The sequence below is a fragment of the Notamacropus eugenii genome, chromosome Y, assembly GCF_028372415.1.
Source record: "Notamacropus eugenii isolate mMacEug1 chromosome Y, mMacEug1.pri_v2, whole genome shotgun sequence".
Taxonomy (NCBI): domain Eukaryota; kingdom Metazoa; phylum Chordata; class Mammalia; order Diprotodontia; family Macropodidae; genus Notamacropus; species Notamacropus eugenii.
Window position 1 is genome coordinate 7,798,614 of NC_092880.1, and position 18,884 is coordinate 7,817,497.

Consider the following 18,884-nt stretch of genomic DNA (forward strand, 5'->3'; position numbering starts at 1 on the left):
CTAGGATAAAAAATAATACTGAAAAAATATTTTTCCACTCTCTTGATTCATTTTACTTAGCCAATTAGCAGTCACTGAGAAATCATAGACCTTCAAAAAATAGATTCAATGACTAAACAAGGAGAACATGACAGATGAGGTTCAGCTCCCCAACTGAATGAATTAAAAATATAATGAGGAATATTTGACAATGGACTAAGAAACTACTGATATGGATTTTATTTCCATTCCTGAAAGAAAAGTGTGTCTTAATGACTCAGTGAGTAGGTCCCTTTGATTATCACAACTACAAAGATTAAAGCAACAAGTAGTACAAAGGAGGAAAGAAAGAGATTAAGTGGAGTAATGATATTTACTGTGACAGTTTTAAAAGATCATGGTGTTTTTTATTTTTACAACTTTTGTGGCAGCTGAAGATGTAATAAAGGCTTAATATTGATCTTAGATTTGGGGGAAACATTGAACTCTCTTTATTTCTCTCTCCCTTTGTTTTCTGAATGTATCACCATGTTTCTGATTTTCTTGAATGAAAATATCTCACTCCCCTTACTCCTTCTCCCTTTCTTCATTTTCCCTTCTCTTGTCCCCCATCATGTCTTCCTCCTTCTGCTTTTGATCTCCAATCTTCAAAAATGACTTACAGTACTCCTTGGATAAAAGTCATAGATTGTCATCTGTCCCTTCAATCAAATCCTCAAGCTTGGAAGCATGTACCAGAATTTTCCCCACCACACTTCCTTTCTGGCACAAACTTGTAGAACCCAGGGCCACTGTCATTGTTGTGTGTTTTAAATAAATCTGTATGCTTGTTTAGTTTTGGAGAAGGATGGGAGGGACCATATATGCAATAGCGATGACAACAAACTTTCCAGTATCAATTAATCTGGACCAATTATACTCGCATTCTAATATTTATTTCCCAGATGTTCTAAAAGAATATGCATGCATAAGAGAACAGTGAACAGATATTAAAAACAAAGATAGATGTTAAAAACAAAGATAGATATTTAAAAAACAACTGAATCAGATGAATAATTAACATAATTATAAGGGAAATCAGGCATTAATTTATAAGGTATCTGAGAATAAGAAAGAATGTTCAATCATTTCAATTGTGTCTGTATCTTTGTGAATAAATTTGGAGTTTTCTTGGCAAAGATACTAGAGTGTTTTGTCATTTCCTTCACTAGAAGAAACACACTAGACACATTTAAAAAAACACTATTTGTGCAAAGGAGAGGAACAGGAAATATAATGTTTTTGCTGTATGGAACTTCCAAGTGAGAAAATTCCCTCTGCAAGTTGAGGTTAGCATCTTTTGTTTGAATAGCATTTTTGGAGAGTTTCCTAGAATACTGAGAAGTTAAGTGAATTTCCAAGATTTAGAGAAACAACATATATATTTTTTTCAGATAGAGGACCTTGGCAAATATAAGAATATCAACAGTTACTGATCTATATGCCTAATTTCACACACACACACACACAGTGATTAATTATAATTTACGCTTTAAGGACATTCTTCATACTTTCATTCATAAACAACAGGCAGGTTCACATGTGTTATACAACAGTCATTTTCTTTTGCTGTCATATAGGTTACTGAAAAGTATAGAATGTCCAACTATTTCATGTTTGCTGCAAAAAAAACCCAAAGCAATCAAAAGGCATTTGTTAAGTACCTAGTATACTGCTTGGCAATTGGATAGCTTTTGATGTGGTACAGCTAGCTTCTAACTTAATGGTCTCCCAGCAGTGTCTATCATGCATACATCCAAATTATTCAAGGCTACTTGATGAATAAAACTTCCAAGATGCCCTCTGATCATTAATATCAAGTAAGCCATAAAATAAGGAGACATACACTCATCCATTTCTGGTCACCATTTTGTTGAAGGATAACCAGAATTGAAACCAAGGTGCACCTTTTAGGTGCCGAGGTCTTACCCATGTTCTTTTTGCTGACTGGCAAAGCATTCCTTGCATCAACCCCCACAGCACTTTAAAACTTTCTGGGTAAGATACGTAATCAACTTTTAAAATTTATCTAACCATATAAATAGAATTGGAAATAAGCAAGGAAGCACACAAACAACAATAACAGCAACAAAGAAGGTGCATAGGAAAATGTTTCTTTTAGACTATGACATGAATTGAAAAGAATTTCCTGGACAATGTAAACATCTTCCTATCTACTTACATTTTTCACTGTATTTAGATTAATCTTTATTGTCAACACAAATGCACACATACACTGGAAAGCACTGCATTGCCTTTTGGAAATTTAATGCCTTTAATTTCTTCAAACTTCTACAAACAAAGATCTATCTTATTAATATTATTTTCAAAATGCAGTTTATCACTGGCTTTATTGCCCCTTTGACATAAGCTTCATCTTTGTAATCCAAACGGGAAAAGAAAAAAAAGTTAAATGTCATAAAGAATACCACATTTGATTAAGGAGAATCATTGAACATGTTGCCTAGAACCAAAAGGAATGTCAGTTAGCATCTAGTGTAAACCTTCGCCCCCACCCCCTATTTTACTGAGAGAAAATGATGGTCAAAACCAAAATGGCCTACTTAATGTCACACAGAAAACAAAACAGCACAAAAACAAACACAGAAAACTGAATAGGAATTAAAATCTTAGTTTGGTCATTAAGAGTCCCTTCACCAGAAGTTTGGATTTAAACTTAAGAGGAAACAGTTCAGTGTGCCTAAGGTCACAATTTAGGGAGTGGGTAAGCTGGTAAAAAGAAGATGTTTGAATTCCTAGGATTGACTCTGTATAGAACAGAAAATTAAACATGGATATACATAGAAGGAAAGTGACAGTAACAAATATGGAGGGACAAAGAAAAGTGACAGTGACAAAAACAGGGAGAAATAGACATAGAGAACCAGACAGAGACAGATTAAAACAGACATGGCAAGAGAAAGAGAAATTCAGCTAAGGAAATCTAAGGCATATGAGGTATCAAATAACACATACCTAAAAGCAAAAACAACTTATTAAACAATTCAGTTAAATCCAAACCAATTTATTTCGTCTACCCTCTTGATAGGAAATATAATACAATGAAAATTGTGGAGAATTTATGTTATAACCCACATAAACTTGAATACAAACTGTCACAATTACTATTTGTGTATCCATTAAAATACACTTTGTCTCTAACTCTATTTTCTCATCTATAAAATTGAAATAATAAACCTGTTTCCTTTATCTCACTGGATGGGCATAAGAAGCAAAGAATATCACGTATGTAAATGATTTCAACAAAACACTTAAAATTATTTTCAAAGTATAAGGAATTATTAGTCTTTCAATGCCCAACTTAGTTGCTCCCTTCTCCTTGAAGTCTTGACAAAATATCTTAGGCTTTACTTATTTAGACATATATGGTATTTCCTTACATACCCCAAGGCTTCCAATAGAATGTAAGCTTAGTCATTCCTTGAATGCCTGAGTTGAAGGGAACATTAAAAGTAATTTATTCTAACTTGTATCTGAAAAAGGATCCCTCCTAAAATATATCTAGGAATCCATTCATCATTTCTTCAAATGTCCTTCTCCTTCCCAAGGCAACTCAGTTACAACACCTTTTGAACTATTTGGTAATTTTTCCTTATATTGACAATAAATCTGTTTACAATATCCACCACAAACCTCTACATCAATGCTATGCTTCAGAGCCAAATGAAAGGAGTGCAATATATCTTCCATGAGAAACTTACAATTACTTTAAGAAGGCTATTGGCTTACTTCCCTGCGAAAAAATGTCACATGTTATTTAAATGGCTTTTTTAGGTAATACAGTAGTGAAGACATCAGCTCTCCTAGTTATCCTTCTTGGGGCATTCTGTGATCAATTGCACCCCATATGAAACCTAGCATAGAGGACAATACTCTGAATAGGATCTAAACAAGAAAGAGTATAGTAGGACAGTTCCTTTTATAGTCCTAGATTCACGGGTGGGGAACCTGCATCCTTGAGGCTATGGCCCTTTAGGTCCTCAAATGTGACCCTTTGACTGAATCCAAGCTTCACAATACAAATCCCTTTAATAAAATGATTTATTCTGGCAAAGTAGGACTCAATGATAAGGCTGCACTTGTGGACCTAGAGGGCCACACGTGGTCTCAAGGCCACAGGTTTTCCTCCCCATAGAAACTCTACTTCCTTTAAATAAGTGTGAGAATACTTATCCTTTTTTGTCACGTAATATTTTTTATTTACATTTAATTTTCAGTTTGTGGACTGAGCCTGTCTCTTATTTTTTCCTGCCAAGTGAATATCGACATGCCCATTTTGTGTTTGTGAAGTACATTGATTTAAAAACAAATAAAAAGAAAAAAGAAGAGAAACTGATTTTTAAAAAATACTGTGGTCCAAGTGTTTTCAGTCATACTTACTTTGGTTGTTGGTTGAGTCTATAATTCATTGTTGTGGGGAATTCTCAGTGATGATCACTCATTTCCAGTGCATATAGGTAACTGCATTAGACATAGTTTTAGAATTGTCTGATCACCTGAAAGCTCTAGTGAATTCATGGCCCATATCTGCACAATTTGTCACCATTGAGGCTTGATCCCATGTTTTCCTTGTTCTGAGTCCTCCCCCCTCCCCACTTCAGCCCGTTGCCTTTCATCTTGTATACAGTAGGTACTTAATGCAGTGTATACTTAAATATAGTTAGTATCTAATGTTCGATTATCTATACTAACAACTTGGATAAAAAAAGATGATCTGTGGTTTTAAAGATCTTGTATGCTAGTACCAAGAAACTACTCATAGAGTAGTGTTACTAGGAAAACACACTTTAGCTTGGAGATTTATAGGAATAATGAGGAAATCACAGGCTAGTAGAGTGATATCCTTTTTCAATATCAGCGGTTGTATTCATTTTATAATCATTCCAATATCAAGGGGAGAGATCAATACAAATAGATAATAATACTAATAACAATAAATGTTGAAAGGAACGCTTATTTTTGGGTGTTTTTTTGGTGGTTCTAGTTAAAGTACAAGGACTATGCAGTTTAGATAAAACTCCTTGCTTTCCCTCATGATTCAATAACCTGTGTTGTGCTGGAGCCAAGACTGAACTCGGCCTGTTGCCATTTGAGAAAAAGGGTCTAGAAGTCACTTGGAAAGGGCATATCCATAAGTGCTTGAGTTACCACTCGGAATCAATATCTTGCATAATTGTTTTCCACCTTATTTTCAGAGCTTGAAAGCTTTTCCAAATCCTCAGAAAACCTCAGATGGATGGTAGTTGAGGAATAAATTTTAGTGAGTGAAGGCTGTGTTTAGGGCTCTAGCAGTTACAACAAGAATGGACCATTAAATTTTTATATCTTCAAAAATGAATTAAAAATACTGAATGCTTTCCTATGTATCATTTCTGATAGTTTTAGGCATTTCATAAAGGAACAATCTCACAATTGAGAAGCTAATGTCTCTCTCTTTATCTTGCTAGAAACCTGAATTTTGATTCATCGAAATGTGTTGAAATTAAAATTACAAGAGATTTGATGTTTAGCAGAGAATTCAGAAATGATGGTGGATAATCTCCAAATTTTACAAATCTGGAAATGATATTTCCCAGTAAGAAGTGACTTCTTCAGTGTCATACACCTACCAAATGACAGTTGGATTCAATCTCAGGGTTTTAGAGTCCATATACAATGATCTATACTCTGAACAAAAAATGGAATTTATCAAATGCTCTATAGAAAGCAATTAATAAAAATTGTCTTTGTTTTAAATTATGAGGTGCTGTTATTTTTTAATGGATTATGTCTGAGATGTGATTAGTTTTCTTAATAGCATGTTCTCTTTATGTAGACTGTTTAATTGGATACAAATTAAAAATTCCAAAGTACCATGTGTATAAAAATTATGGAGATGTCTAAAAGCTCATTAGGCTAAATACATTTTCCCCTGTAGTTTAGGATTTCTTCGTCTTTTTATGGGCCACGTATTTCCCTGGCCATCTACTATAAATTATGGAACTTTTTGAGGATGCTGTTTGGAAATAATTGAAGGAATTTTTAAAATTGAAGATTAGTTGATATAAAGATGCCTTTTCCCATCCAAGTTTATGGATTCCATGATATTGATCCAATGCCTTTTTTCACTGTATATAGATTCGAGGTTACAAACACCTGCTCCAGTACAATGCCTCTTCAGGGTAGGTAGAAGGAATTGCCACAAATGGAAAAATCTTGAATTCAGGAAGATATCAAAATAATCCTGACTATTGTAAAAGTTCTTTTGTGATCTAACATAACTCTCAATCTCTCTGTGTCTCATTTTCATATCTAAAAATTAGGGGATAAAAATCTTCTCTAAAAAAAAGACAAGATAATCTGGTCAGACAATATATGAGGAAGGGGTTTGAAAAGTGCCAAGTGCTATGTCAAAGTAATCACCCTAACTGAAATCTTGTCAAACAAAAGTCAATCAGTCAATTCCAAGTTTACCCCATAGTTGTTGATGTTAGGGGAGTGGGAATAAATAGAAAAAGTATTTTGGTATATTTTCTGGTTTTAATAGTCAGATATGTGACAGAGGGATAAAATATGGAAGAAAGAAGTGAACAGAATTATAAAATGTGGAGTAAAGGTGAGTGTAGCAGGTAGGATAAAGGGAAATTAAAATAAACTAAAAAGACCTTACATTGCCACAGATAACTAGGTAGATTCATCCCTGATTTGTATTCACTCACGAAAACCAAACTTGGAGTCTGAAAACTTGACTTCTCCGTGGACAGCCACAACACAAGGATGTGAAGTTGTGTGGCGAATCAAAAGATGATCTCATTTCTGTCTTTTATCCCAAGTCATCCCAAGTCTGTTTCTTGTATCACTCGAGGGGCAGTGGTCTTATTCAGGGTGATACTAATTTATTTGAGTTGAAACAGGACTTATCATCTTGAAATCTACCTTCACTCCCAGATGGGATCACAGAGCAACACAAACAGGTACTGAAAGTCCCTAACTCCACATTAAATTTTTAAGCTGGTAAAAAAAGAATCTTCTAAGAAAGTTTGTGTCTAGTACTCTCTGATTTTAAAGGTACATGTGGAACCAGGGAATGTATCCTCCAAGGCATTTTGAAACAGCCAAGCTTTTAGACTACTTACAGCACGGTAGCAAACTTTGGTGTAGGGGGAATTTTTTTCCCCTTTTGCTTCTTGGCTCCTGTCAGGTTTCATTATTATTGTGTATGTCAGAACTCAGACTTTGGACATTCAAACTCCTTGTCTCAAAAATATACTTAACATATTACTTAATATGAACTTATATAATATACTATAATGTTGCACATATATGCAAATATACATATGTGTATATATACATACAGACATATGTATACACACACTATATACATATATGTATGTATGTATATCTCCTAGTTAATAGATTATTTAAAGAATATTTGGACATTCCATGTCACCAGACAAAGCTTTTAATGACATATTATAAAACATACAGAAAATTACAGATCTTGATTTTCTTCTATTTTTTCACAAGTTGTCAATTACAATAACACCTAGGGAGGGACACTCAGTTTTAAAGAAAAATTCATTACAAAATTCATTGTCATTTAGTTTCATTCTCAGTATTCTAAAATTGCTGCTGTCTTGGATACTGTCCATTGTACACTTGTCACAAACCATTCCTCGCATGTCTTCTGCAGCATTTGACAAAAATTGAATTTTTTTCTCCCTCAATATATCTCTGATTTTCTTTCTTTATTCTGTGATACATTAAATTGTCTTGGCTTTCATTCATCTCTTACCACTGTTTGTAACTTTTATTATCTCAGCCAGTCTTCCAGTTCCTGATGCCTTACCATAGATCTCTCTTTCTTTTACCCACTAATAGCCTTTTCTTCCTTGACTTCTTCTTTATTTTCTTCTGTCTAAAATTAAGAATCCCACTTCTGTACATGCTTAGCACAATTTATCTCCAAGACTTACCTATCTCCTGAAGTTCAGATACTCATTTTCAATTGTTCCATATGCATCTCCCTCTGTATGTCTTATGTTTACCTTAAAGAAAACATGTCTCAAACTGAATTTCTATTTATTTTATTTTTGCTTCTGACTTACTTATTTTAGTCAGCTGTGCTCCCATTATCCTTATCTAGAAAGATTAGTGTTAATTGTTGATGTTTCCTAGAGCACTACACTTGAATTCAGAAAGACCTAAGTTCTAATTCCTATTTATATGTTTGCTAGTTGTGTGTTTCAATAAGGTTATAGAAAGATAATTATCTCAAACATGTCTAACCTTCCATTATCCCGTTACGCCCAGGATTCCATCTAATCCAGATGTACCCCCACGTAAACCTAATGAATAGGCATCTACCTGGGTGCCCTAGGAATTCAAATTGTCTCCAGTCCCACTGCAAAGATACTGCTGATCCTGTTGCTTCACCCTGGTTAGGAGAATATGTGTTTAGCATCAAACCTGAATTGAATTGAACTGACTTTAAAATTCCTTACCACCACTATTACTTGTTATCCACATATGGACATATTTATTATTTTTACATGGTGTTCAGAAATAATATTGCAGAATATACTAATACATGCACATATTTTGCGTGTACCAAAATTCAAAGTCTGCACTAAGACTTTTTTTGTTCTTCCTTAGTTGCCAAAGAAGAACATGCCATTAGAGAAATGATGACATGACTTGCACTTGACTTTGTTTTGAGTGAGTGAGGGTTGTGAGAGGTTACCAGCCTCACTTCTCCTCCAGAGCCATCTGAATCTGGTGACCAGATATTCATCTGGATGACCGGAGATGATCCAGGATGCACTAGGAGTGAATACCTATACAGGTACTAGCTTAGGGTGAGGTAACTCCCATTCATTGAATAGGTCTGTTTAAGAAGTAGTCAGAGTATGGCCCCTTTATCCTGCCCTCTGGTGACTGTTTGAAGAAATGGTGTATTCTTTTTTTCTGTAGAAAAGAAAACTTGGGGACGAGCATAATTAGTGTCTTCAAGAATTTGGATGTTTTCTCTTTTTTGTAAATAGCATTTACTTTTTTATAATTACATGCAAATCAATTATCAACATTCATTTTTATAAGATTTTGCGTTCCTTTTTTTCTCTCTCCCTCCCTCTTCTCCCCAATCCGTAAGACAGCAAGCAATCTAAGTTACACTTGTGTAATAATTTTAAAAATATTTCCTCATTAGTCATGTTGTGAAAGAAGAATCAGACCAAAAAGGAAAACCACGAGAAAGAAAAAAAAAAAGAAACAATCAAAGAAACCAAATGTGATAATAGTATACTTCAATCTGCATTCAGACCCCATAGTTCTTTCTCTGGTTATGGATAGCATTTTCCATCATGAGTCTTCTAAAATTGACTTGGATAATTGTATTGCTGAGAAGAGTTAAGTCTATCATAGGTAATCAGAGCACCATCTTGCTTTTACTACGTACGATGTTCCTCTGGTTCTGCTCATTTCATTGAGTATCACTTCATATAAGTCTTTTCAGGGTTTTTTTTCCCCTTAAATCTGCTGGCTCATGATTTCTTCTAGCTGTAATGACAAGGAAAGTAGAATATTTTGTTGTTTTACTTGATTGAGTTTTAACCAGTCAAGTGACTTTGATGGAGTCTTGTCTTTTTTTGGAAACAATATAGAATGGGAGAGACAGTGAGAGAGAGACAGAGACAGAGGCAGGGACAGAGAGAGACAGAGAGAGATAGAAAGAGATGTATATCGTGTGTGTATACATATACATATATACACACGGTATTGTTTGGAGGGAGAAGAGAGAGTAGAGAGAGAAGCAGAGATAAGAGAGAGAGAGAAGTGAGTATGAGTGGAGTAGGGGAACTTGCTTGTGAGGAGGCCTAACAGAAAGAATGTTTTTGATGTAGGTGCTCTTTCTGTTGATCTGTCTTAATTTCTCAGACAATAGTCCTGTCTTGATGGCACTGGTAATCTGTGTAAATATTGTTATAGCCCTGCTAAACTTTTTTTCCAAGAAAAAGAAGCTGTGTGCAGGAACTCCTGGAGCCTGCTTGTCAGGCAGAAGCAGGAAGAATCTGGAGCAGTCCCCATGAGCTGAGACAAGCAGCAGCAGCAGATAGCTTCCTGTGTGGGAGTCCAGACAAGATTTGGGAGTGGTTGGGCCTATGGAGGAGGAAATGTGGGGTTTGGAAATCAGCCTTGAGTAAAGATGAGATAGAACCAATACATAAATAAATCAATAAACTGTGTATTGATTACAGATATTGTTCTTACAGTGACTTAGGAGTGGGTGGTGTGAAATTTACTGCTACTGTTAAAGGATGTGTAATGTTAGGGAAGACCCTAGCCTGGGATCCCCTGACTTTAGGGGTGCAATGGTATATGTTATGCACCGTAACTTATAAGTTATAACCCTAATAAATGAGGGTTATGAGACCCAAATATTTATTATATGATTTAAGGATGTTGCTATGAATGTTATTATTACATTATTGAACCATGTTTATCTTAGTGCTGAATAGAAAATTCAGTATACCATGCTATTAGACCCTTGAAATTATTCATAGCAGGAGTCCTAAGGTGTGCTGCTGTGACTGTAATTACAATAGCACAATAGCATTCCATTATATTCATACACCACAACTTGTTCAGCCATTTCCCAATTAATGAACATTTCCTCAATTTCCAATTCCTTGCGAGCACAAAAACAGCTAATGCAAATATTGTTGCGCGTGAGGGTCATTTTCCCTTTTTTGTGATCTTTTTAGGATACAGAGCTATTAGTATCATTTTTCTCTCAAAAGGAATGTACAGTGTCATACACTTTGTGCATTGTTCCAAATTGCTCTCTAGATGGTTGGATAAGTCCACAAGTCCACCCAACAATGCATTAATGTTGCAATTTTTCCACATATTCTCCAACATTTATCATTTTGGGTTTTTTGGCTCGTTATTCGATCTGAGAAGACCTACGAGATACCTCAGAGTTATTTTAATATTTCTCTAATCAATTGTGATTTACAGCAATTTTTCATTTGACTATAGATTGCTTTAATTTCATCTGAAAACTATCTGTTCATATCATTTGACCACTGATCAATTGAGGAATGACTTTTATTCTTACAAATATGACTCAGTTCTCCATATATTTGAGAAACGAGATCTTTTTGGAGATGTCTGCAAAAATTTTCACAGTTTTGAGAACATTTTCTTAATTAAAAATTTAGACTTTAGTCAAATACTGTAGAACTAGAAAAATGAGCATAAGTTCCAAAGATACAAATTTGGGTTTTCATGACATGAATAAATCCTAATTGAATATAATTAACCGGATATTGAATCTATTACTTGCAGATATAGTGATTTCCTTCTACCCTAAAGTAGGTGTTTAAAGAAAGGCTGAACAATTATTTGTCATGGATATTGTTGAAACCATGATGAATCAAGAATGGACTGAACTAGATTGGACTTTTATTCTCCCTTCTTTATTTGTAATTCTGTGATTCCAATCACCAGGGATCATTGATGTAGCACAACTATTTAACATTTTCCTAGTCTTTGTCCATAATCCAATCAATATCCATATTGAAGTCCAAATTCTTTCCCTGAGCAATACTTTCAAATCTAGTTCTCCCTTCCTAATCCCTCACCAATCCCTTTCATAGAACTCCAGATAAAATGAAAATTTTCAACTATAAGACATTAACACACAGAAACAGATCTACTCAGAAGAGATAAGGAATGAAGCTATATCCTGCTAAAAGGTACCATTGACAATGAAACAATATCATTACTAAACACATATGCTCCAAGTGGTATAGCATCCAAATTCTTAGAGGAGAGGTTTGAGGAGTTGAAGGAAGAAACAGACAGGAAAACTATATTAGTGGGGGACCTCAACCTCCCCATCTCTGAACTTGATAAAACTAACTTCAAAATAAGCGAGAAAGAAGTTAGGGAAGTGAATAAAACTCTGGATAAGATTAGATAAGAGATCTCTGAAGAAAACTGAATGAGGATAGAAAGGAATACATCTTTTTCTCAGCAGTACATGGCACATACAGAGAAACTGACAATATTCTAGGGCATAAAAACCCAACAATTCAGTGTAGAAATGCAGACATAATCAATGCATCCTTGTCAGATCATATAGCAATAAAAATTATATCTAATAGAAGGCCGTGGAAAGGTAAACCAAAAATTAATTGGAAACTAAATAATCTAATTCTAAAGAAGGAATAAGTTAAACAACAGATCATAGAAAGAACAAGCAAATTCATTGAAGAGAATGACCATAATGAGACAACCTACCAAATCTTATGGAATGCTGTAAAAGCAGTTCTCAGGGGCAGTTTCGTACCTTTGAATGCCTACATGAATAATACAGAGAAAGAGGAGCTCAGTGAATTGGGCATACAGCTAAAAAAGCTAGAAAAAGAACAAATTGAAGATCCTCAAGTAAACACCAAATTATAAATACTGAAAATCAAAGGAGAGATTAATAAAATTGAAATTAAGAAAACTATTTAACTAATAAATAAAACTAACAGTTGGTTTTACGAAAAAACTAATAAAATTGATAAAACTTTGGTCAATTTTATTTAAAAAAGAAAGAAGAAACCAAATTATCAATGTCAAAAATAAAAGGGGTCAACTCACCTCCAATTAGGAGGAAATTAAAACAGTTACTAGAAATTATTTGCCCAATTTTATGCCCATAAATTCGACAATCCAAATGAGACTGATGAGTATTTTAAAAAATATAAATTGCCCAGAATAACAGAAGAAGAATTTGAATAATTAACCCCATCTCACAAAAAATAAATTGAAAAGGCCATCAATGAACTCCCTAGGAAAAAATCTCCAGGGCTGGGTGGATTTACAAGTGAATTCTATCAAATATTTAAAGAACAGTTAATTCTAATATTATACAGACTGTTTGGGAAAATTGGGGAAGGAGGAGTCTTCTCAAATTCTTTTTATGATACAAATATGTTTTTGGTGCCAAAACCAGGAAGAGACAAAACAGAGAAAGAAAATTATAGACCAATTACTCTGATGAAGATAGATGCAAAAAATTCAAATAAGATTTTAGTAAAAAGAATACAGCAATTTATCATGAGAATAATACATCATGATGAGGTAGAATTCATGCAGGATGCAAGGCTCATTCAGTATTAGGAAAACTATTAGCATTATCAATCATATCAACAGCAAAACTAACAGAAACCACATGATTATCTCAATAGATGCAGAAAAAGCTTTTGGCAAATACAAGACCCATTCCTATAAAGAACACTGGGGAGCATAGGAATAAAGGGAACTTTCAGTAAATTAATAAGCAGTATCTATTTAAACCTTCAGCAAGAATTACATGCAATGGAGATAATCTATATGCATTTCCAGTAAGATCAGGGGTGAAACAAGGATGCCCATTATCGCTAGTATTACTCAGTATGGTGTTAGAAATGTTAGCTGTAGCAATTACACAAGATAAAGCAATTGAAGGAATTAGAATAGGCAAAGAAGAAACTAAGTTATTACTATTTGCAGATGATATGATGATATACTTAGAGAATCCCAGAGATTCAAGTAAAAAACTACTTGAAATAATAAAAAAACTTTGGCAAATTTGCAGGTTGTGAAATAAACCCATGCAAATTTTCTGCATTCCTATATGTTAGTAACAAAGCTCAACAGCAAGAGATAGAAAGAGAAATCCCATTTAAAGCTAGGTAGACACTATGAAATATTTGGGAGTTTATCTGCCAAAACAAACCCAGGATCTATATGAACACAATTACAGGATACTTTTTATACAAATAAAATCATATCTAAGAAAGTTAAAAAACATAATTTGCTAGTGGGTAGGATGAACCAATATAATAAAAATAACAATTCTACCTAAATTAATTTGCTTATTTAATGCCATACCAATTAAACTATCAGATAATTACTTTCTAGAGCTGGAAAAAATGATATCAAAATTCACCAGGAAGAACAAAAGGTCAGGAATATCAAGGGGAGTAATGAAAAGAAATGCTAGGGAAGGTGGCCTAGAATTACCAGATCTCAAACTGTATTATAAGGCAGCAACTACCAAAAGCATTTGGTGCTGGCTAAAAAGCAGAAGGGTAGACAAGTGTAATACTCTAAGTAGTCAGTGAATATAGCAGTCTACTGTTTGATATACCCAAGGACTCCAGCTTCTGGGATAAAAACTCACTTTTCGAGAAAAATTGCTTGGAAAACTGGATAACAGTGTGGCGGAAACTAGGCATAGACCAATGCTTGACACCGTAAGCAAGAATAAAGTCTAGGGCGGTTGGCGACGAGAGCCGATGCGCTGACAGAGGCCCTCGTGATGGGACGGGCTGCCCCGCCGGCCGTTTGAACCTGGTGGCGGGACATGGCAGCGGAGGCGGACGGGAGATGGATATCATTTCAGAAGCCACGGATGGACTTGAAATCAAGGAGCCTGTTATGGATGGTATTGTTTTAGAAAATAGGTATTTAGTTGAGGAAAAATATTTACTCCACCAAAAACAAGAAGCAGCAGTGGACCCAACCTTCAAGACGCCAGATAAATTTAAGACCCCATTGAACTTTTCTGCTGTAACAGTGGAGCAGTTTGGAATTACACCAGAGAGTTTTGTGAAGAATTCACCAGGAAAATCCTTGCTAAAAAAATCAAGACGCCGTTCTATCACTGGAGCCAGAGGTTCTCCTGAAACAAATCTTCTCATCAGATATGTTGCTCAGCAAAGGAACTTGAGAAATGCGAGTGACTCTCCTTTGGTGGAAGCTTCTCCTTCGATGCAGCAGGCTAGCCCTTTCCGATATAGAAATGGTGATTCATTAAGAGAGCGAATTTCTGCCTTCCAATCTGCTTTTCACCAAGTGAAGGAAAACGAAGAAAAGTCTGGACATTCGGGGCCAGAGGGAGAGTCTCAAGCAGCAGACTGCACTAAGAACAAAAGCCCAAAAAGTTGTGATCAGCCCATACTGTGTGGAGACTTGCCATCCAAGCGTAGGCGAATATCTTACCAGAGGGACGTAAAAGAAAATATAGCTGATGGTGAAAAAAAGTTGACTGACATCCAGATATGCCATATTGCTACTTTTCCTGACACAAACCGAACTTACACCTGTGAAACTTCTACGACAGATCATTCTAAGGAACCTTCTTGTGATCCGTCCATTGTTGCACAGTCTGGATGCCCAGTTTTAGAGGATACTTCGCTGAAACATCTCTCAGGGGCTACAAAGGGGAAGGACATAGCTGGATGCCCAGAGGAAGAAATAAGGTGTAATGCTGCTTCAAGGCATCGGGGGAGGAGAGGCAAAGCTGAGAAAGAACTGATCACAGACCCATTCAGTGAGACCATGCCACCCACTGCACCTGTGTACAAGGGGGACCTTTTCTCGTCTGAGTCCTCCTTCCTTCGCTCTGTGCTGAAGAAGACCCCTGTGAAGCTGCTTCTGGAAAGCTTACAGAAGCACTGTGACACCACTGGGTACGATGGAAAGCAATCATTCTCGTTCTCAGATCTTTCAAAGGGTTGTGAAGAACTGAAAAATGAAAAAGGCAGTCTAAAAGTTCAGAAAACATGGAACAGAAAGAGAGTTACTTTTGGAGAAGAGCTGAGCCCAGAAGTGTTTGACGAATCATTGCCAGCAAATACCCCGCTGCGCAAAGGTGGCACACCTGCTCGACAGCAAGATGTGAGAAGCAGTCAGCCTTCCTTTTTCCCAAGACTGCTCATTTCAGAGGCAATATGTCAACCAAACTTTGAAGAGCCAGACCGGAACCTTGTAAACATGGAACCACTTGAAGTGTCTTTTGCAGTTCTAGGACCTGCTACTAATTCTTCATCGTCTGAAACTCTTGAAGACACTGATGCTATTAATTCTCCACATAAATATGAAAAACCCTCCCCTCTCAAAGCTGATAGGATAACACGATCCTCTAGCAAAAGGAAGCACTCCCTTAATGTTACTGAAGAGGCTGATTGTAGCAACCTAGTTAGCATAGATGTTAAGCATGATACGGAAAAGAAACCCAAAAGGAAGAAAGCCCAAGGAACAAAGAGCATGAACAGAATGGGATCAAAGAAGACGCAAGTGTTAAAAAATTGCACAAGGAGGAAAGGAAAGGGAAAGAGATTGCAGAAACCTTTCTGTGGCCTAAGAGAGGTGGCTTCTAAGAAACCTCTTCTGAGTCCTATTCCTGAGATCCCCGAGAGCCCTTCTACAACAACACCGAATGCACAAAGAATGCCAATTGTGCAGAACTCAGATTGTCTTGACTTGCCAAAAGAGGATTACAGCCATTCCAAAGATGGAGATGAAGATGCCAAGAACACTGGCCTAAGTATACCTTTTGGAAAACCCAGAAATCAATTTTTGCCCCAGAACCCAGAAACCCTGGATCCATCTTACAAAGAAAATGACACCTCTGAATTCTCCAGTTCTAATATAGAAAGTGATTCATCCTGTGGTCCTGTGACTGTTGACCAAGGATCAAATGTTGATGGAAGTGGCCATCTTCAACATGCTGGCAAGCTGGAGCATCAAGATCACACCCACACAAGGACCAAGAACCAAGATGTCTGTCTTCTTTATCCAGTGTTAGCTTTTACAGCAGAAGATGAAATAACTCCAGACTTCCCCCAGTCCAGTTTTTTTGTCTTGCAACCCCTGCAGTGTGCGGCCATTATTCCAAATGTGGAAAGTATTTGTGAATCTGGAGGTGCTGACAACACACAGCAGGTAGGAGAGCTGAGCACATCATGTACAAAGCAAAAAGATGCTTTAATAGCTTCTGAAGAAAGACCAAAGAGTGGTCATTCGGCAGATGCTCCAGAGGAAGAACTGAGTCATCTAGAAAATACTGCCATGAATGACGATGGGGAGCAAATCCAAAGTCCTGGCCCAGGACCAAAACAAAGAAAACCAAAAGCAAACACTGGCATCTCAACTTACAAAAATCTTATAAAGAAACGGAGAAGAAGCTCTATTTATCGTCCAGCTGACCAGAATATCCATTTTGAAGAACCTGGGAATCTGCCACCTGCCTCCTGTTCAGTGGAAGAATTACCTTTGAACAGCTCTGAACTCTTTAACAATTTAACTGAGTCGATCAGACAAGCCTTTAGGAGACTAAACACGAGTGAAACACGAGTGAGACGCAGCACAAGGCTTCGAAGAAGTGTTGAGAGTCAGGGTCTCATTTGGGTTTCACTTCCAGGCGCCTCTTCCTCTCCTCCTCACAAAGCCAAAAGGAGGACAATGAGCTCATCTAATACCAAAGAATTTGAAAATCTGTCCTTCACACAAGGGCCCCATCTCCTATCCTCTATCTCACCCAAAGAAAGCTCTGAGAATGATTCTGGGTCTGCTGCTTCTCGCGGAGCCAGGAGGAAGAGCTTTTGTGTATCTGCTCTTTCAGAGCCCCGAAACACCTCCCGACCTAAGTACTACAGGAGAACAAGCCTTTCTCGTAGGAGTGAGGAAAACTGCTTCAGTGACTTTGAAAACATGGAAGTGTTGGAGAATCCGAACAACATCTGACATTTCCAGCGTTCGTTTTATAAGGGGAAGGTAACTGTTTAAGAGAGGGTTTATTTGCAGTCAGCATTTTCAGAATGCTTCATTGTTCACTAACATTTCTTTTGAAAGGTCAACAAAGTAAACCAGTTAAAAATAGATGTTAAAAGCGTGTCTTCATATTTAACCTTTTTAAAGGAAAATAATCCATTTTTCCCCCTTCTTAAAGGTAAATGATGCTTTAGTGAGACTGAAACCAAGAAAGAATGAAAATTTTAGACCATTAATGTTAAGAATACCCAGTTTTTATTGAGTAAATATCAAAAACTACTTAGGAATTAAGCGGTATTTTTGGAAAAACTCCTTTATATATCTAAATCTGACTGATCTGATAATTAGAAAAAACTGGTAATAATTGATATTCATTATATATAGAGAGAAGGGGCTTTGAGTCAATTGGAGTCAAATTAACCTGAGGATGTAAAAGTAGTAAGAAGGTCTAGTGTTGATTTTTAAAATACTGTAAGAAGACTGAGACAGTTTTTCTAAATATAAAGATAGGTCCTTCATAAAATTTTGCCTAGGAAGTAAAAAACAATTTTTTAGACAGTTGATAAAAGCTAGACTCCACTTTGCTTGCAGTTTTCAAAAGCTTGATAATGTTACATGTATCTCCAATAAAAGTTGTGCATAAAATTACTAAAATCCAATCTGAAATATATACTGTTTTAAATAATTTTTCCATTAACTTGTTTTCAAAAAAAAAATGTACCATTTAGGATATTTTTTTTTAAATGAGCTTGGCAAGAAGGCATTGTTTGCTTTCAACTAAGCTATCTATATCTCTTCAAATAAGTAGGTAGTGGCTTAGATGTGCTGTTTTTTAATTCTTGGTGCCAAAATCACCCAGATAGTTACAGCTAACTCAGAAGCTTATTGAAAATTTTCTTCCCAACCTGAAGTGATGCTATCATGGTTTAATTTGCAATAACAACTTCTAAATGATCTTAATTGGTTGGGCCCAAGAAAAATATTGTGCTGGTGTGTGAATGGCATTAGAGCCAAGCTTGCTCCTTAAAAGCAGTTTCCTTTTCTTGGGAGCTTGGGAGCTTGTGCTGGCACTAGGGGGAGGTAAGCTTTTCTTCCTTGAGCTGGAGTCTCATCAGTCACTAGGTGAATGGGCACAAGGGGGAGTGTAAGACCAAAAGAACCGTGGTATGTCTTGATCTTATTAAAAATCCATATAAATCATTGTGGCATTAAACAGTTTTCTTTGAAGTCCTATTAAAACCTTTCTGCCATAATAGCAGAAACTTGTTAAC

At 36.0% G+C, this 18,884-nt stretch overlaps 1 protein-coding gene across 1 annotated transcript; it reads left to right on the forward strand.

Annotated features, from left to right (window-relative positions):
• Positions 1-14,397: 14,397 nt before the first annotated feature.
• On the forward strand, positions 14,398-18,272 carry LOC140516835 (cell division cycle-associated protein 2-like). Its single transcript, XM_072627722.1, has one exon. It carries the CDS (start codon positions 14,446-14,448, stop codon positions 17,584-17,586), a length of 3,141 nt encoding a protein of 1,046 aa, XP_072483823.1. The 5' UTR covers positions 14,398-14,445; the 3' UTR covers positions 17,587-18,272.
• The last annotated feature ends 612 nt before the right edge of the window (positions 18,273-18,884 follow it).